The sequence below is a fragment of the Thalassophryne amazonica genome, chromosome 6 (assembly GCF_902500255.1).
Source record: "Thalassophryne amazonica chromosome 6, fThaAma1.1, whole genome shotgun sequence".
Lineage (NCBI taxonomy): Eukaryota > Metazoa > Chordata > Actinopteri > Batrachoidiformes > Batrachoididae > Thalassophryne > Thalassophryne amazonica.
The window spans coordinates 127,234,877-127,255,359 of record NC_047108.1 but is presented as its reverse complement, the minus strand read 5'-3'; the positions used below and the strand labels follow the sequence as shown (position 1 = coordinate 127,255,359).

At 39.2% G+C, this 20,483-nt stretch overlaps 2 protein-coding genes across 2 annotated transcripts; both read right to left on the bottom strand.

Moving 5' to 3' along the window:
- Nucleotides 1-1,658: 1,658 nt before the first annotated feature.
- On the bottom strand, nucleotides 1,659-4,446 carry LOC117511740 (sterile alpha motif domain-containing protein 3-like). The gene is made up of 7 exons (XM_034171644.1): nucleotides 4,314-4,446; nucleotides 4,147-4,234; nucleotides 3,566-3,721; nucleotides 3,280-3,486; nucleotides 3,038-3,209; nucleotides 2,039-2,118; nucleotides 1,659-1,769 (listed from the first exon to the last, which is right to left on the bottom strand). Exons 2-7 carry the CDS (start codon nucleotides 4,195-4,197, stop codon nucleotides 1,680-1,682), a joined length of 756 nt encoding a protein of 251 aa, XP_034027535.1. The 5' UTR covers nucleotides 4,198-4,234; nucleotides 4,314-4,446; the 3' UTR covers nucleotides 1,659-1,679.
- A 1,901-nt stretch (nucleotides 4,447-6,347) lies between these two features.
- LOC117511739 lies at nucleotides 6,348-17,295 on the bottom strand. The gene is made up of 4 exons (XM_034171642.1): nucleotides 17,158-17,295; nucleotides 12,447-13,458; nucleotides 12,022-12,109; nucleotides 6,348-6,470 (listed from the first exon to the last, which is right to left on the bottom strand). Exons 2-4 carry the CDS (start codon nucleotides 13,172-13,174, stop codon nucleotides 6,411-6,413), a joined length of 876 nt encoding a protein of 291 aa, XP_034027533.1. The 5' UTR covers nucleotides 13,175-13,458; nucleotides 17,158-17,295; the 3' UTR covers nucleotides 6,348-6,410.
- Between the last annotated feature and the right edge of the window lie 3,188 nt (nucleotides 17,296-20,483).

Here is a 20,483-nt window from a genome sequence, read left to right as displayed (position 1 = left end):
AACAAAGAACCATGTCATAGGAACTCAAAAGACAGACACACAATTGTGTGAGCTTTACCAATAACCAATTTCATAACCAATGGAATCACACCTTCTAACAAGTCATGCATGATATCTGGTGGAAATGCTGTGGTTGTGTCAAAATAATCAAGGGCTTCAAAAGGAGATGGCTGATTAATACCATATGTTGCTCTGTCATCAGAAGTTCTCAAAAGAAAGTCTTCTCTGAACATTTCTTTGATGTTTCTATGTGTTGCCATGCAGTATCTGCATATTCTTCCAGAGTTAAATGACATTTTAAATCCTCCAAGCATATGTGCAGACAAATTGTCACAAGATATAGTTGCAAGACCAGCAAAAAATGTGTGTTCCTTTTGATCAACTGATACAGTAAATCCATGACTTGCTAGTCGTTTTAGATCATCAAGCAAAGGTTTCAAAACAATGTCCCAACCACATTTTTTCACAAATGAATAGCGTACCAACAGAGCCAAATGAATATGCCGTTGAAGTGACCAATATTTTTTGTCCAAATTGCCAGTTGTATAATACAAGCCACACAGTTTGTTTTTCTTTTTGCTCCTAAAGGGTTCACCACTTCAAATTCATCTTCATAGAAATGCAAACGCAGAGCATTTGGATGATCCTTTAAAAAATGGTGCTCTTTGAAAATATTCCCATCACAATAGTCAGACAGAAAATTAGAATCTGGTGTATGGCTGGAAAAAATAACATCCTTAATCTCCTCATTTGAACAGTAGTTTTTGAGGACCTTATGAATTGGCACGTATGAACAGCTACCTATTACTTTTCCTTTGTCATCTGTTAGTTTCTAATCCACCGGCTCTGTCATTTGTAGTGCATTTTTGCAGTGTTCAGTAATGCAGTACGGGGATTGGATTGCCTCTGTTGCTTTTTTGAAAAAATCATCCGACTGGATCACTCTAGCCAACTCAGGAATTTCAGAAATATTAAAACCGTTACTTTCCAAATGATGGGTTATAAAAGCATCATAGTTTCCTTGAAAAAAACAAAAAAGGAAGTTAACATCCTCAACAATCTCCTTTTGTACGGACACAGGAAGGTTTTTTTCTCGACATTTTAAAACGAAATTAAACAAATTGTTTTTAAAGTCTTTTGAAAGTGCATCAATCGAAGGTGCAGTTTTTGCAGCAGATGGGAAATGTTCATTTAAATCTTCAACAACTGATGATACCTCAATGTCCCTCTCAGTAGAGTCATTTCCAGCAAAGTCCTCCTCAGCACAGTTATTTTCAGGGTCACCATTACAATGCTTGCGATATACGTGTCGTCTAAATGATTCAAATATTTTGAAAGAGGAACAACAGTTATTAATCCACATGAAATTTGGAAGTTGGGCTCATGGGCATGGATTAGTCCAATGTTAGGATTAATTTAGTTAGTGTGAATACTCTGCGGGAACACTTTGGACATTGATATGGCTGTGGCATCAATAAAGAAGATTTATTTTGCGGCTAACAGTTATTGGCCAAAGCTTGGTCCCCTTCCCAGTGATATTTTCGCATATATCGTTGAAGGAAATTTAAAGTGTTCTTGAGGCTGCGTGGATAATGAATGTTGAAAATGAAGTATACACAGAATACAGCCATGACTCCATCCTCAATGCCAGAACAACGGCACACCTCAACGCTGTCCACTTAACCACATTTGGGACTCTGATGGTGAATGTCTTTTTTCCAGTCTTCTTCCAGCAGCTGAATAGTAGGATATGGATGTACTGGGTCTTGCTGTAAAAGAAAATATCAAAAGTTATGTTATATACCGTATTATATCATTTTATGACTGACTAGGTCTTAAGATGTCGATTTTTATCTTTACATGTTTCAGCTGTCATCAGATGAAACATGTAAAGATAAATAAAGTTCAGGTAAGTCGAAGAAGGTACTCAAATGAGTGGTGAAGCATCTTCACATTTGAAATTTAAGCCCAGTTGACACAATTCAATGTATTTCTTTTATATATTAAAAATATCACTGAGGAAACATTTACTACATACCTCTCCAAGAGTAATGAAATGATCAATCTTCTCTTTGAAAAATATTGGCATGAAAATGGCAGTTGCTCGTAGATTGATATCTGTGGAAAAATATATATTACATTAACAACGATAAAGCTGGTATCAGAGCACCAGGACATTACGTTGCTATATGTTGCTGACACTGCTCCTTATATTCATGAACTTTTGAAACAGTTTAAAAATAACTTGTTCAATTACATTTTAAATTGTCCAAAGAACAATTTCCTTTCTGTTTCTGTACAAAAGCAGATTGTTGAGGATGTTCACTTTGTTTTTTTCAAGGAGAGCTATGATGCTTTTCATTTTGTCATTTGGAAAATAATGGTTTTGATTTCTGAAATCCCTTAGTTGGCTAAATGGATCCAGTCAGAAGATTTTTTTTTTTTCTCCAAAGAAGCAACAAAGGCAATCCAATCCTCTACTACTAGTGCATTACTGAACACTGCAAAAATGTCAAAGTCTGATGAATATAAACTAATAGTTGGTTCAGGGAGTTCCTGACACTTTGATTGAGAATGCTTTGCCACCAAGCATCATACTGAGTGAAAATGTCAAGTATTGTTTAGTAACAATATTTTGACAACAAAAGAACCTACAAAAAAAAAAAAAAAAAATCATAATTGAATTTGTATAATGTATATTTTTAACCACTGGCTGTATCCCATTGTAAAATTATTTTCTATAACCATGATCTTTCATATAACCAAAAGCTCTTGGTTATATGTAATTAATTTCTATTTGTGATTATATTTGATTGAAGCATAATCACATAAGTAAAATGATTACCTCACCAAATTAAAGGAGTGTACCTCATATAGTTTATGGAATCCTCTTAGATCTCTGATGGCACTTCAGCTACTTTCTTCTATACCACTTAACTTGTTAGCATTTCTTTAAATTGATAGCAATTAATCGATTAACCAGTTAATCATGAGCACCCTTACTCCCTACTTCCCACTGCACGCCACTGAGTCATACCTTGTGCATTTTCAGTCAGTGCTTCATCTTTGGCATCCTGGTAGTGATCAAAGATTGAAGTCTTCCCTCTTGTGTGCTCAAGTACTTTTGCACTGATGAATTTTAACTCGTCTTTAAACTTCTTTGATAAGTTTCCCACTTCTGGATGGATACGCTCCAACTCATCAGCCAGCTACACAGAAGTTGTAGAAGTCAATGATTAAAGAGCAAACTAAAAGTGATAATGTACAGACAACACTTACTCCATTTGTGGTTCTTAAAAAGGGATACTTTGTCAAAATGTCCTCCACAGACATTCCTTCAGCAATCTCTTTTTGACGCCATGCAAATGTTTGTTGCATGCGATCTTGAACTACTGCATGATCAGGAATCATCTTTTGGTACTGGCTATTTAGAATCTTCACGTGAGCATCAATGGATGTTGCATCTTCTGTAAGTGTGACTGGTTCCTAAAAGTTAAGGAGAAACAAATTTATAAAACACAACATAATACTTAAGTGAAAAGATAGGCATGCATTGAATACTGACCATGTGTTGTCGCTTTGTGGTTCCAGATGCAGAGTTACAGGACTTCTTTGAATTTTGATGACCAAACTTCCTCTTGAACTGTTGAACCTCATCACATTGGACCAAAGGCTCCCGCTCCATTTTAAACTTATTTTTTAATGACGCGTGCCATGTGTGCTAGTTGAGAAAGAGAGAGAATGCTTTTATTTACAGTGCATATATAATCATCCAAAACAATTACGGCCACTTCTTCATAGGAAGCCCCTTTAGTAAACCCTCTACAATTTATGAAATCAGTTGTTTCTTGATTTGTCGCTTTTTGCTGTCAGCAAATCATCAACCATTTTTTGCTCACGTAAATTTACACCAGTCAATAGGGTATGCATCTTTGCAGCATAATTTGGCTTTAAAATCATGATGCCTGTGCTAGCCTTGCAAGTTTTTAGAATATAATAATTATTTAAAGCCCTCTTAATTTATCAAAACCCAAATGAAAATTGTATTTTGTTTTTATTGTGCAGATTTCAACCTCCAAATTACATAATTCTGGATGCAGTGTAGCATTATTTCATTTATAACAGTAACTGAAACAAAACACTTACATAACCATTTCCTTCAATGTCCTTCAGGAAAGGATATTTCACGATGAGCATTTTTACTACCTGTACATACTCTGAATTTCAGGGATACCTACAATGAAAAGATCCAAATATAAACATTAACACTTTGCCCTTAGCCCAACATTTGTGACCACAATGTACATACTTACAGTGTGAATTGTGCCATAGCCTCATACAAAACTCTCACAATTGTGTGTCTGTCTTTTGAGTTCCTATGACATGGTTCTTTGTTACTGAGTTTGGTCTGTAGATTTGCAGGGAATGATGGGATTTCAAAATTTGTTGGCAATCTGTAATTGAGTAAATGAGAAATAAATTCATCGTGTGTATGCAGCAGCCTCAAGAGAAATGCAATACCTTTAAGACTTTTTTTTTTAAAACTAATGTAACATTTAAGGGATCCTATTGTGCATTTTTCGTGTTCTTCCAATACTAAAGTAAAACATCGACCTATATCTTACAGTTTGTTCATTGTGAAGTCCATTAATGATCGAGAAATAATAGAGCTTGGGATTGGGTCATTGCAACGCTACGATTTCTGGGATTTCTCGCGCATTCCTCAATAATAAGCCACTTTAGATTTAACACGAGTTATCGTTCACATAAACACATTTTGACACCACAGTGTTTTACATATATTTACCAATAGTGACCTGGGAGCTAACGGAGTTGTTCCTCAGCTCTTTTATCTACTTTTTATATTGTTTTTAGCCAATGTTAGTCTATGAAAAATGTTGTCTTGCACCACAAACATGGCGAATTTCCATGTTAACAGTGAAGTTACAACCTTCGATCCCAAACTCGCTAAAAACTAGTTACTTCCTGTTCAAAAATGCAGAATTGATAAGTGTTTTGAAACAAGGTTCGGTCAGATCGGCACACAGAAATGATCACACAGACTGCATTTTGCTAGAACAAACAGGCGTATATTTATTCCCACAAAAGCAGTTACATCAAACACAAGTGGTTGCAGCGCATAAAATATCTCTTTCTCTCTTACCGTGACGCCTTTAAGGTGGAGAGCCAACACCTTTCGGTAGAGTGCGCTTGTCAACCAGCTGGGCGTTCGTACGAAACCTGCAGCAGACTCTATCGGAGCATGGCTCTGCCCCCTCTTTTCTAGTGTGTGCGCGAAGGGAGGGTGAGTGGCCATCTCAAACTCTCTGGCGCACATAATTCCTTTAATCAACAGGCATCAAAAAGGTATTTCCTCTTGCAAAAACATAATAACCCCAGCTCTTCACTCCCAGTTCAGAATGACCCCAGCATGCTTCACTCCCAGTCGTTAGTGGCTACAAAAACAAAGTTGTGCAATCAGTGTAATAATAACAAGTACATCATTAGGGTTACTTTAAGACAGGGGCAAAACAACATAATCTTTTCTCCACACAATAAGTCCCACTGCTTCATTGTTCTAATTTACTTTAGTAAAGAACAGACTTTAATTTAATTAGTTTTATTATTTTCACAAGTTTTTTACAGTTGGATTGTAACATCATGGCTTTTGGCGCCAGTCTTTGAATGAAGTCTACATTTCCTCCTCTATTTATCCTTTATGGACCGAATGTTAAGCCCATTTTGGAGGGGGGGGGGGGGGGGGGGGGGAATCAAAAAGTCATATTTCAATAACATCAGTTATTTGTAATTAGGTCCGATTAATATGTGTCTTCTAAGAAAACGTTAATACTCCACAATTGTTACCAATGAAAATGTATATATATATATATATATATATATACACACATACATACACACACACACTTTAGGGGCCTGAAATTTAGATAGTTTAATTTAACAACCTTTAATACTTTATAAGATCAGGCATATACCCTGAAATAGTTACAAAGTGATCATAAAGTAGAATGTGCTCATACCTGGATGTCCCAGATGGTGATTGTTGCAAATCCTGTGGTGGTACAGGTTCAAGTGTGAGTGTAAAAACGGTCTCCTTAAGACTGTTTACAAACTGTTTGAATATAAGTTGTTTTTTGAAAGAACCTTGAAACAAAAAAGCAATCATATTTCTGTCAAGCCACAGTCAACAGTCAATCAATCAATCAATTTTTTTATATAGCGCCAAATCACAACAAACAGTTGCCCCAAGGCGCTTTATATTGTAAGGCAAGGCCATACAATAATTATGTAAAACCCCAACGGTCAAAACGACCCCCTGTGAGCAAGCACTTGGCTACAGTGGGAAGGAAAAACTCCCTTTTAACAGGAAGAAACCTCCAGCAGAACCAGGCTCAGGGAGGGCAGTCTTCTGCTGGGACTGGTTGGAACAGTCTCTCCATCCACCTCATTTTCTACAAAAAAAAAAGAGATCACACAAAGTTAGCAACTCATAGGCAATGCAGTGAGTAAAATTTCAGTTTAGACTGCATTTTATTTCAGAAACCACAAAGTTCTAATTTAATTGGCATTTCAAATATGTATAAGCTAGCAGTTGTTTACTTACAAAAACACCACAAAAATAGCCATCTTATCCCAAATCATTCATTTGACCAAACTAGCAGCAACATTCCACCAAAACGTCAAAGCATTAGAGAGTGGACTGTAAGCAAGCTGTTGTCAGCTCCTCTCATAAGCGCAAAGCGGTGCTGCAGGAGTGGACTTGGGTTAGACCCACACTGGCTGTTTTCACGGCTCGACTCAAGCATGCAAATGAAATAAAGAAGATATATTTAAAATGTATTTGTATATGAGGAGGCTTGCTGACTGATGGAGATGCAAAAGCATCGCACTATTTTGAGCCACTAAAGCACTGTATTGCAGCTGAGCAGGATTTGACGCTAGCTTATGGGCCTTTCACACTGAATACTGCAGGCCTTTTCGGAGTGACGCCGACCGAGGGAGGACTGACGACTTGGTGGGATATCTATCAAACCGCGACAGCAAGCCAACCCACACGGAGAAGCCGGCCTTCAGACATCATCACTGGGCAGATCGAGGCAGGCAGCCGGGGTGATGGAGCAAACCCACTCAGTCCAAAATTTCCCACTTTTTGGATATATGCGAAGTCCCAGTTTGGCCAACGGAGTTTAGTTCTGCAGCTTTATCGAGGTGAGAATAATGTAAAAATAAAACGTGATGTTTACTGAACTGCTGTGAAGGTTTAATGATCGTCTAACGATAGCGTAGCCTTTTAGCACAGTTGATCTGAGTGAACACTTTAATTTGTAAATGATTCAGTCTCTTATTTTTACCAAATAAAGCTACAGCTTTTTTCAGAGACCACAAAAGCTCAACTTGAAATAACTTATTTTTTCGGGCGTTTTTCCCCCCCTTTTTTTTTTTATATATTAACCGTTTAGTGTTTCTTTATATTTAAAGAAATATTTTTATTTGTCCCAATCAGGAACATTTGCTGTGCAGACAACCAAACTTCCATTGATGAGCTGAACACCACGAAGTCCAGTCGAAAGAAAACATCTCTGCTTTTCAGCAACACCACCAGAGTTCAAAGCTGCAGAAGAGACCTTCATCTGGTCCAGAGAATCTAGCATAACATCACCTGCTTCTAAATAAAAGGCTGTTTCAACAGCAACTATTTTATGATTTTTTAAAAAGCTGTTTCATTTTATATTTTAACAATAAATGAACGGATCATTAAAAATGTCCACGAATCAAAGTCAAAAGACATTTTGGACAAGTGCTGTAGAAGCTCTCCACTTATTGTGCTCAAATTCATATTTTAGACATGACTCTGTCCTGATGACTTTAAAGGCAATTACATATTTTGACAAAATTACAAGTTGAAATGACTATAAAAAAATTCATCATGAGGTTTATGTCACAGAAATCCTACTTTACAATCAGTGTTAAATTATTTCCTGTTGCATTTATAATAAACATTTGTATTTAACTATTTATTTAGTGTGTTTTTTGGTTGAAATGAGATATAAATTATCTACCAGACTTAAAAAATGTACAAGTTTCCATGTTATTTTATTTGTCTAAAAATAAATAAATGTACTGATGAAAGGTTTCTAAAGAACCATTTATTAATTTATTTAGCTATTTTAAGTACAAGTGTTCTAAACTTTTTTTAAACAGTAATCAGAAATTCTGAGTTAACAAAAACAAAAACATTTCCAAGGATTTTTCTTCAAAACTGCTTTATAAAATGAGCAGTCCTGTGACAGGTTTGTTTTGTATAGATCAGTGGTTTCTGCACCAATCCGTGTTGTAGAGATCAGTGGTTACCGATCTGTTTTCTTATAGATCAGTGGTTACCAATCCGTGTTGTAGAGATCAGTGGTTACCGATCCGTTTTTTATAGATCAGTGGTTTCTGTCACTAGTCTTCCGTGTTTTGGCCCGACGCGTCGTTCCTATTGGACAGCGCGAAGCTACATCACAGCCCAGAGTGTCGGAAGTTGGATTGAACCTTGACTGCGTCAGCCTGCCGACAGGAGGCGATGCGCGCTCCCGTAAGCAGCGTCGGTTTAGCTCGGCTTTTGACGCGACGCATCTAAAAAGCAATGCGTCTCATTGAAAATAATGCTTTTTAGACCGATTTTTGATGCATTTGACGTATTCAGTGTGAAAGGCCCTGTATTCAGTGTGTAGCCTCCCGCCCAAAGATAACTAGTGCCCGCGCAAACAGAAGCTAATGCTAACCTAACTTTTCACGTCCATTATACATAAAATCCACATAAAAAATAACAACAATAACTTGACCCAGACACGGGCATACACCAGCCACGGTTTAAACGACATTTGAGTCACTTTTCATGCAGTGTAATTTACAAAAGAATAAAACTTTTAGTCCACAATTTGTTCAAACTTACCGCTGAATCGTTTGGCTTCCTCCTCGGACACATCTATCCCGGACTGAATAATTTTTCCCAAAAGCTCTTTGGTGGAAAGAGCACATAAAACAGTGGCCTCCATAAGGATATCCAAATCCAGTGTCCTCACCCGGGAAAGTGATTAGAAGACCGTAGTACAACAGACAATGTCCTTCCTCATTGGTACTGCTATTCATGTATTAATGCGCATTAATTCAAAATAGTTCCAACTTGGTGACATTTTTGTACCCTCTATGCTCAAATCTGAACCATGTGGGGTACTTTTTTGTACCCTTTTGACCTAAATGGTACATTTATGTTCTTTTTGAATTTTAAAATGTATGTTGTACCATTTTTACTCCCAAAAAGCTCAATTATGTATCCTAAGGTCCAATAATGAACCATATAAGTTACAATGTTCCAGATTTGTACCTATGAGTACATAAATGGTCTCATAATATACCCTTATTTCTGAAAGTGTACCCCTAAGAGGACAAATCCGTACCTTCATTTCTGAGAGTGTAGGAACTACAAGTACGCCTGCAGTCTGAGAGCGAAGCGCTCTATTGGGGTGATATGGTACTATGAGGTCCCTAAGATAAGATGGGACCTGATTATTCAAAACCTTATAAGTAAGAAGAAGAATTTTAAATTCTATGCTAGAATTAACAGGAAGCCAATAAAGAGAGGCCAATATGGGTGAGATATGCTCTCTCCTTCTAGTCCCCATCAGTACTCTAGCTGCAGCATTTTGAATTAACTGAAGGCTTTTCAGGGAACTTTTAGGACAACCTGATAATAATGAATTACAATAGTCCAGCCTAGAGGAATAAATGCATGAATTAGTTTTTTCAGCATCACTCTGAGACAAGACCTTTCTAATTTTAGAGATATTGCGCAAATGCAAAAAAGCAGTCCTACATATTTGTTTAATATGCGCATTGAATGACATATCCTGATCAAAATGACTCCAAGACTTCTCACAGTATTACTAGAGGTCAGGGTAATGCCATCCAGAGTAAGGATCTGGTAGACACCATGTTTCTAAGATTTGGGGCCAAGTACAATAACTTCAGTTTTATCTGAGTTTAAAAGCAGGAAATTAGAGGTCATCCATGTCTTTATGTCTGTAAGACAATCCTGCAGTTTAGCTAATTGGTGTGTGTCCTCTGGCTTCATGGATAGATAAAGCTGGGTATCATCTGCATAACAATGAAAATTTAAGCAATGCTGTCTAATAATACTGCCTAGGGAAGCATGTATAAAGTGAATAAAATTGGTCCTAGCACAGAACCTTGTGGAACTCCATAATTAACCTTAGTCTGTGAAGAAGATTCCCCATTTACATGAACAAATTGTAATCTATTAGATAAATATGATTCAAACCACCGCAGCGCAGTGCCTTTAATACCTATGGCATGCTCTAATCTCTGTAATAAAATTGCATGAAGCTTGAAGGCGGTGCAGTTTCTCCGCCAGAATGGTGATTGTTGGCACCAGCCATCCCATGTGGATACCCTTATGAAACAAACATAAGGATTTCTTGGAGTCATTTTTGATCAGGATATGTCATTCAAAGCGCATATTAAACAAATATGTAGGACTGCCTTTTTGCATTTACGCAATATCTCTAAAATCAGAAAGGTCTTGTCTCAGAGTGATGCTGAAAAATTAATTCATGCATTTATTTCCTCTAGGCTGGACTATGTAATTCATTATTATCAGGTTGTCCTAAAAGTTCCCTAAAAAGCCTTCAGTTGGTTCAAGAATGCTGCAGCTAGAGTACTGACGGGGACTAGCAGGAGAGAGCATATCTCACCCGTGTTGGCCTCTCTTCATTGGCTTCCTGTTAATTCTAGAATAGAATTTAAAATTCTTCTTCTTACTTATAAGGTTTTGAATAATCAGGTCCCATCTTATCTTAGGGACCTCGTAGTACCATATTACCCCATTAGAGCGCTTCGCTCTCAGACTGCAGGCTTACTGTGAGTTCCTAGGGTTTGTAAGAGTAGAATGGGAGGCAGAGCCTTCAGCTTTCAGGCTCCTCTCCTGTGGAACCAGCTCCAATTCAGATCAGGGAGACAGACACCCTCTCTACTTTTAAGATTAGGCTTAAAACTTTCCTTTTCGCTAAGGCTTATAGTTAGGGCTGGATCAGGTGACCCTGGACCATCCCTTGGTTATGCTGCTTTAGACGTAGACTGTGGGGGGGTTCCCATGATGCACTGTTTCTTTCTCTTTTGCTCCGTATGCATCACTCTGCATTAATCATTAGTGATCGATCTCTGCCCCCCTTCACAGCATGTCTTTTTCCTGGTTCTTTCCCTCAGCCCCAACCAGTCCCAGCAGAAGACTGCCCCTCCCTGAGCCTGGTTCTGCTGGAGGTTTCTTCCTGTTAAAAGGGAGTTTTTCCTTCCCACTGTAGCCAAGTGCTTGCTCATAGGGGGTCGTTTTGACCGTTGGGGTTTTTCATAATTATTGTATGGCCTTGCCTTACAATATAGAGCACCTTGGGGCAACTGTTTGTTGTGATTTGGCGCTATATAAGAAAAAAGTTGATTGATTGATTGATTTGTATAGTCACAATACTGTATCGCGGTGCAAGAAGGCAGTATCGTGATACGCCATTTCAAAGTTCTGTTACCCTTAAGTCCAGAAAAAAAAACACATGATATGATGTGATAGAGCTTCCAAGCTTCAAATCATCATTATTATGTTTAAACTTTTTTAAAAATTATTAGTAGCCTCTTGTAACCTTTTCTACCTATAAACTATCATAGTTTTTATTTATAATTTTATTTTATAATGTTGGCAAATGTGAAAAAAGCAAATTAATTACTTGAAAAGATACATTTAAAAAATCGTGGGGTGTATTGAACTGTAGGTCAAAGATCGTGACACGAACCGAATTGTGAGTTGAGTGTATCGTTACAGCCCTAGTACATCCCCATATATAGTATGACAAAGTTACTTAAAATATAGCAATATATAGATGGCCAACTTTTTCTAATACATTAATTCATACAGTCTGAATTAGGAACTTGTTTGAATATCTATATATTCACCTCTCCCTGCAGGATATTCAGTGCCTTAGAGACAGGGTTCATGACGGCTGCATACTCTGTCAGGAATTCAAGTTCTGCAGGGCTGAACCTGTAATATACAGCACAATAGAATGCAATATGAGTAATGCAACACATATAGATATACTGTGTTGTTACACAAGTCATTAAACCTTATCCTCAACATCTGTTTTGCATTTCAGATTATTAGTAACAAGTAAAAATAGCAATGTGGTGAAAAGGACATGTAGAAACGGAATGGAAAAAAGATGTAAATGATGAATATCTCAGCCATGTTTTAGAAAATCAATCTATTTTAAGGTTATTCTTGGTCGTACCACGACATTTTATAGAGGTTGTAGCCATTTCATGTACATAAAAAAAAAAACACTACAACTGTAAATATATCTGATTCGAGTCATACTTACATGGGGACTTTAAGAGCAATGGTTACTGCTCTGATGGCTCCTTCCCCACTTTCTCGCACTATTCTCAGTAGCCGCTCAACAGCAAGGAAGTAGGAGTTCCACCTGGTCTCAACTGGACGAACAAGTTGCAGTTTGCACTCTTTTTCAATGACCTCTGCAGCAGCAGCTGAGTGGGCACTCTTATTCCAAAGACCAAAGCACTTGGCAAAAGCTGAGCGAGATGCGTTCCTGTACGCAACATTTGTTTCCACTTTTTTTGCATCGACAGTTGCAATCAAATTAATGAGATCACAGGCGCAGCGGTGATGTTTGGGGAGTTGATACCAGAAGGAGTCATCTTCTACCTCCAACAATGCCTCAATGTCAACAGCTTCAGTCTCCTCTTCTGGATCATCATCATCTTCCTCACTGTCCACAGAATTGTCATTTTCAGAGGCAAAAACTCTGAAGGCCTTCACAAAGTTTGAGGCGTTATCTGTAGTGGTCCTCACAATCTTCCCACTGATGCCGTACTCGGTGTGTATTTCATTGAGACAACTTGCTAACATGTCGTGTGTGTGAGCCCCTTTAAGTCTTCTGCACGCCAGAGCAGCAGACTCCCTCTGAAGACTGTCTGGATCAATCCAGTGGGCAGTGATGCCCAGAAAACTTTGCCTGTGGGCCGTCCAGCAGTCGGTTGTGGTGGCTATGCAGTCAACATGTTGCATCATCTTCACACTCTCTTTCATTGTCTTTGTGTGCTTGTCTATCTGGTGTCGCAGTGTTGTGCGGGATACGACAGTGTAGTTGAGGGGAGTTTTTGCAGTTATTTGATGAACGCAGGTTGCTCCACTACTCCAAAGGAGTGCAAACCATCAACTACGAAATTCACGACTGCAAGGTCCATGGACTTCTGGGAGGCTTTAGTGTCCTCAAGTCTCCTCTGTTTCGTGGGGCCCTCAACCCCTGAGGGTATTGCATGTCTTTTTTTCGTTGCCTCCATGTAGTCTTGGAGCAGAGATCTGTGTTTTCTCTATAAAGACAGTAACATTAGTCAGTAATGGTGATACTACCAATAAAACACAGCAATAGTAGTAATAGTAATTTAAGAATATAAATTTAATACATTTGCAAGGATGCAAAAGTACTAAATACAGTTTTCACAACATGATTATTACTATAAGATAATATTACAGTGTCATTTATTTTCCAGCTTTGATAAAATGGTAATTTTATAGATACAAATTAAGGCGAATGCATAAACTGTGGAATAAAAAACTGACACATGACACAAAATCCTCAAACGCACCACCCGTGACTGCTGTGCCATTTGGAAGTGTCCAAAGGATTATTAGAGAGGAAATTCATGTTGCGCACCATCGGAAAACGTTTATAACCAACAAAGACAAACGGTTTCGAGGTTGTGTGGCGAATTTGTGTGGCGGGAAGGGACACGAGTTTGCGAATCCCATAATAGCTAGAAGCTAGGGAGGGCAGAACTGAAGCTAGTCATTTACGCTAATTCTGAAGAAAATCCCAGCAATGTTATAATGATTATGCATACGAGGTCTGTGATAAAAGTAACGGACCTTATTATTTTTTTCAAAAACCATATGGATTTGAATCACGTGTGATTACATCAGACATGCTTGAACCCTCGTGGGCATGCGAGAGTTTTTTCACGCCTGTCGGTTACGTCATTCGCCTGTGGGCAGTCTTTGAGTGAGGAGTCGCCCACCCTCTCGTCGTTTTTTCATTGTTTAGGAATGGCTCAGAGACTGCTGCTTTGTTTGATCAAAATTTTTTCAAAACTGTAAGGCACAACTGAGTGGACACCATTCGATAAATTCAGCTGGTTTTCGGTAAAAATTTTAACGGCTGATAAGAGATTTTGGTCTGGTAGTGTCGCTGTAAGGACGGCCCACGGTGCCTGACAGCGATCTGCGCTTCGAGGCGGCAGCGTCTCGCCGTTTCCACATTTCAGGCTCTGTTGACCCAGGAAGTCGTCAGAGAACAGAGAACTTTCAGAAGAAGTCGGCATGAGGAGTTTATTCAGACATTCCATTGTTAACGGACAATTTGTAATGAAAGAACGTGCGGGCAGAGTCGCATGTCGGGCCAGACCCGACTGCGGGGGGTCGCGACAGAAAAAACACCTCCGTTGGAAACCTTAACGGGCAAGTTGGAACATGCCCAAGCTGTTAAACAATTTCTCAGTTACTCACTTGTTGAAAGCCATCAAAAGCCGCCTGAATTTACAAATGGTTTTCAACACGGAGGTGTTTTTCCTGTTGCGGCGCACACAGATTTGCTGAGTCGTCACGGAAACGACTCGGCGAATTTGCGCGCACGTCTTTCATTAAAAAATGTCCTTAAACAGTGGAATGTCCGCATAAAGTCCTCATGCCGGCCTCTTCTGAATCTTCTCTGTTCTCTCACGACATCCTGGGTGAATTAAGCCTTAAATTAGGATGTTTTCAGGTCGAAACAGGCCGACGACGGCGCCTGGAAACACTGCGCGATGTCCCGCTCCGTGGGAAGTCCTTACAGTGACAGAAACACCCCATAATCTCTCATCAGCCGTTAAACTTTTCACCGAAAACCAGCTTAATTTCTCGAATAGTGTCCACTCGGATATTCCTCACAGGTCCAGAAAAAATTTTGATAAAGCAACACGTGCCGTCCGCAGCGGCTATTCAGACAAAGATTCCGACGGGCGGGGTGGAGCACTCCTCACTCAAGGCCTGCCCACAGGCGAATGACGTCACCGACACGCGTGAAAAAACTCACGCATGTGCACGAGGTAAAAACATATGAATCAAATCCATTTATTTTTTGAAAAGAATAAAAAGGACCGCTTTTTTCATCACAGACCTCGTATACCAGTGGCGGATGCTGGTCTTTCAAGGAGGGGAAGCTCAATTTCGGCCTACATCATAAAATGTGTCGGTTTATTTATATGTAAATTCTACCCTCTGTTCCTTTTCAAGAAAATTATCTGTGACCCTACCAACAAGGCGTCTTTTCCAGGGACTTGACTAGTGTCCTCTCAATGGCCAGCAGAGCTAGGCTGCTTAAACGGCCTTGGCCCATGGTGTTGCGTGTGTAAGACTTGAGCTGCTTTAAACAGGAGAAGCTCCTCTCTACACCTGCAGATGTAGCTCCAATCGTTGCCACTAATGACAATAGTTTGTACACTTGAGGCATTGCACTGTCCAACTCCATGTCTTTCAGAAACAGCAAGAAATCACACAGCTTTCCCCTGTTGCCCTGCAAGTCCTGGTTTGAATATAGGACTTGAAGTTCAGACCTCAGTCTCCCGGAATCAAAGAACTGGCCAAAACTTTTCAAGACACTCTGAAATGCCTCCTCTGGAAACACTTGTCTCATCTCATCAAATTTCCCTGGATTGACCAATTCCAAGAAGCGCAGACCTGTTACTTTCCCCACCTTTTGCACCAAATTAATCTGAGGAGTTGATCTGCCCTGCTGTTTAACTAAGTTTTTCTTCGTAAGGAAGACTATCAAATGGCTTCGCCAGAATCTGGTCCACAACATTCAAATTGTCTGTCATCATGTGCAGCTTGCTACCTAGCTAGCTCGCTAGCTGGGACTGGCGCGAGGCTCGTGTGAAGTTTGTCCGCCTGTGAGCGCTTTGTGACGGTGGAGGAGCTCAGCAGCACCCGCTGCTCGGTAGGAACAGAAACTGAGATGACAGAAAGAGTGATAGAAGTCAGTCTCCAAACACAAGCAGCTACAAAAAAACCCCACCAGAAATAGAAGCTCGATTTGTCGCTAGTCGTTTTTAACAAAGAAAATGCCACTAAGAGGATTAGGAAAGTCTCCGGTTCAACTCAGAACAGAATGAAAATGCTCCCACAGATGGTTACACCAAAAGATCGCCGATTCGCTCATTTCGCTGTCAATCAAAAAGGGATTCAGCCTCAGACAGATCATCCAATCATCATGCAGAAGCTGAGCGTCCGGGCCAGCCGAAGCCCGCCCACTGCCCCATAGACCCCCGGACACGCTGAGCGTCCGATGGGCGGGACAAAGCCCAGCATTTATCCAATGACTCGTCTCGTTTCGCTACATGCTTTGTGTCGCTATTGAAGTCTGTTTAAAGCACTGTTGAAGCTGCGGGTTTGAGTGAGAGGAAAGCCGCGTCGTTCCCAGTGATAAGAAGCTGATTCTGAACAAAAGTTTAGCGCGTTGTAGCACATATTTAGTCAATGACATGTACACACAACAGTATATATTTGATCACTTATTTTCTGACATTTTAGGGGAAGCTGAGCTTCCCTTGCTGTCCAGCAATCGCCTCTGGCATATACTTTGGTTGGCACCACATGTGGGCTCGTATGATAATTTCCTCACACCATGACGCAGATGGAAAAGCGCTATATAAATGCAGTCCATTTATCCATTTACCATTTACACCACTAGGCGTAGTTGGTAGGCGAGGTTTGAACACAGCTACGTTTCAACTGCTTGCAGGATGATTCCAAATGGCTGAGGTAGTGTTAGCACTAGCTGCCACAGTGCCACATGTGAATGAAATCCTTTAATTCGACAAAAAAACACATTGAGGAAACGTAACGGAGTTTGGAGTTCAGCTATAAGTCTGTATGACTTAATGTAGTTGAAACAGATTCTACCTTTGCAAAATCAAATCTTAATACTATTTTAAAATACTGGGCTACATACCGGCGAAGCATACAGTTAGCCTTACCTCAAGATGCTCTTTCAAATTTGATGGCGAATTTTTAAACGCCATCACTTCCTTGATCTTTGGCCTGCATGGAACACACCTAATGTTGGAACTGAAATATTTTCTCTAGGTATGTGGCCACGGACTTGTGTCACCTGTCTTCGCGTCCATTTCTGAATTCTGAATATTCATGCAATATGCTTTGAGTGGGCGGGTTCTGACCCGTCAGATACTTACCTGATTGGTTGAAATGTACAGTAGCAAATATCCAGGCAGCACAACAGGAAAACTTTTTAAATCCTTGTCAGGTGATGTCAGCTGACGTCTGGTGAGTCTGTAGGAAAGTTGTGTACATCCTTTAAAATTTGAAAAGCCATCAGAGGACTTTCCTGATAGTTGTTTTGTCCTGTACTTGTTCGTAGTTTGCCAGTGGATGTCCAGTTGACGTTAAGGTGCTCTCTCACATCGGCGGCATAAAATCCGTCACAACAGAATTCCGTCTTAACTTTCACAAAACTAAGCATTGTGCCAAAACACTGCCTGTTTTCTTGGACAAGACTCTTTCAAAATAAGAGCACATTTCAGCACAAACTTAGATTCCACTACGAGTGCACACTGATGATGTCGTTACAGGTAAGATACGGAAGACATGAGAAAAACGTCATGAAAACTGATTCTTTTTTTGCTTTGTATGATGTGTTGGGGTCGTGAAATTAATTTATTTAAGGGTGGGCATTTAATAAACTTTAGTAAAAAAAAAATGATTTAATTTCAGGGGGGCGTTAAACCAACTTTCTTCTAAAAAGGGGGAGGGGGTGGCCTGATGTGTGGGTATGGTATTATTTTTCAAAGTAGTAGAATCTGGTTAATATTATTATTATGATGATAATGTTGCACACAAACGGTCTTCAAAAGTGGACCATTAAGGGATTGGGGGAGCAGCTTTCTGACCCCTCACCCCTGTGGGTCGGCCCTTCCATTGGTCAGTGTAAGAACTGTAGAACAGACATGAAAGGAAAGAGGGTTTGGTGGTTGTTTTTAAAATCACTGTATTGGCTCTGCGAGTCCGTGCAATCAAAGAGTGAAACAGACTCACATGGCTGATTACCAGAAAGAACCTTATTACATATATAAAGCACAGCAGTGTGTTTGTATATTTTTTAAAAACACATGGTGCTGTGTTGATCTCTGCAGCAAACACAGGCTGCTCGCTCCACCTTGCACACAAAATTGAGAGGAAGCAAGCAAATTTTTACCGAATCGAGTTCAACTGACTAATCAAAAAAAAAAAAAAAAGGCTTTATTGGGCTGAGTCTCATTCGATCCCATCAGAGTTTTGATCTATACATCTGCAGGGTGCACAGCGGATTTATCAATGCAGCTTTTGAGGAAATCAATGCGACAAAGCCGCACTCTACAGCCCCCACACAAGGCTGTTTTCTGGTTAAAAATGTGTTGTAATGCACGTTACTGAAATATGTAACAAGCATGATATTGCTGAAAAATGTATTAGTAATCCCTTACATAATAATAATAATAATAATAATAATAATAATTTATTAATTTATATAGCGCCAAATCATGAGCAATCGCCTCATGGTGCGTCACAAACATCATTTAAAAGCAGAATAAAATGAAATAAGATTAAAACAATAAAAAAAAGTAACCATAAAAAGGTAAAAAAAAAAAAGTAAAATAAATACAAGGAATAAAAAAAGACACACAATCATATAAAATACTAATGATAAAACAGGGAGAACAAATGTGTCTTCAGCCTGGCTTTAAAAGTCTCCACAGAGTCCGACTGTCGTATCAACGCAGGCAGATCATTCCCCAGAGCTGGGGCGCGGTGATAGAAAGCTCTGTAACCCGCTGACTTTTTCTTCACCCTCGGGACACACAATAGTCCTGCACCCTGTGAACACAGAGCCCCAACCGGCACATAGGACTCAACCAGGCCGGACAGATAGGAGGGTGCCAGTCTGTGAACAGTTTTGTAGGCCAATAGTAATACTTTAAAATCCGATCTCAAAGAGACCGGAAGCCAGTGAAGGGATGCCAGAACAGGCGTAATATGATCAAACCTTCTGCTTTGTGTTAGAAGTCTGGCAGCAGCATTTTGAACCAGTTGAAGACCCCTGATGTTGGACTGTGGTAAACCAGAAAATAAAGCATTACAATAGTCCAATCTAGAAGAAACAAAAGCATGAATCAGAGTCTCAGCATCAGCCATAGACAGGATGGGACAAATATTTGCTATATTTCTTAGATGGAAGAAAGCAGTCCTCATAAAGTCCCTAATGTGGAGGTCAAAGGACAACGTAGGATCAAAAATTACCCCAAGGTTCCTCACTTTGTGATGTATAACACATGAACCCAGGCTAAGCACCTAGGTTAGACTAGGCGCTCAGCAAAAAGTAATACATTGCTGTGCTGTCATTAAGCCGGGTGGATTTTTTCAGTGGCTGTGTTGAACTTTATTCACACTATTCCTTCAACAAATGTAAAACAATGAAAAATGGATCAGAAGGATGAAAAAATGACTTAACTCCAGGTTTGCTCTTTTCCAGCCTGGATCCACAGTATTCACAATATTTATGTCTATTTATGTCCACTTTAATGGAACGTTTACCTCAGGGTGATAAAATATCCTCCACGTCCTGTTGCACACTACAAAGGTTTCTGGTTTTAGTTTTATAATCTGCTAATTACAGTTTCTGTTGAGGATTTTTGTTTTCTCAGAAAATGGCCTTGTAGCTATGAGACAGTTGTAAAAAAAAAAAAAAAATTAAAGAACATATTTTAGCAGTGTTTAGGAAAAAAGTTTCCTGTCATATTATAATTTACAGTGTTTCTTTTATGAACATTTTATTGCCATGGAAACATATTGATATGCACAACATTTGGCATGGGACCATTTGTCAGAGCTGGGTGTGTGATGACACAAACTTCTCACAAAATAGCAGCTATTCAAATGGAAATAGTCATATTTTCAGAATGGCTTCCATTTACAGATGGATTGATGCCTAAAACAACAACAGTGTCTGACAAATTATGCCAGATTTCCATTAGCATTTACCCTCTCAAAAAAAAAAGCAACAAATGTCTCTATTTTGCAAACGAAGATCTGATCTGTACATTAGTTTTTCCATTAGTCCTCAAATTTGTATCCAGATCACAAGCCTTAATTAATTCTTCCATTTTAACCTTCCACCAAGTTTCATAAACATTGTTTAATGTCACTGAATAACCAAATATATAACAAGAGCAACAAAACAATGCATCAGTCAAGATAGATAGATAGTTAGAATATATTGCACAATCTGAGTTAAAATCTGCAATATATG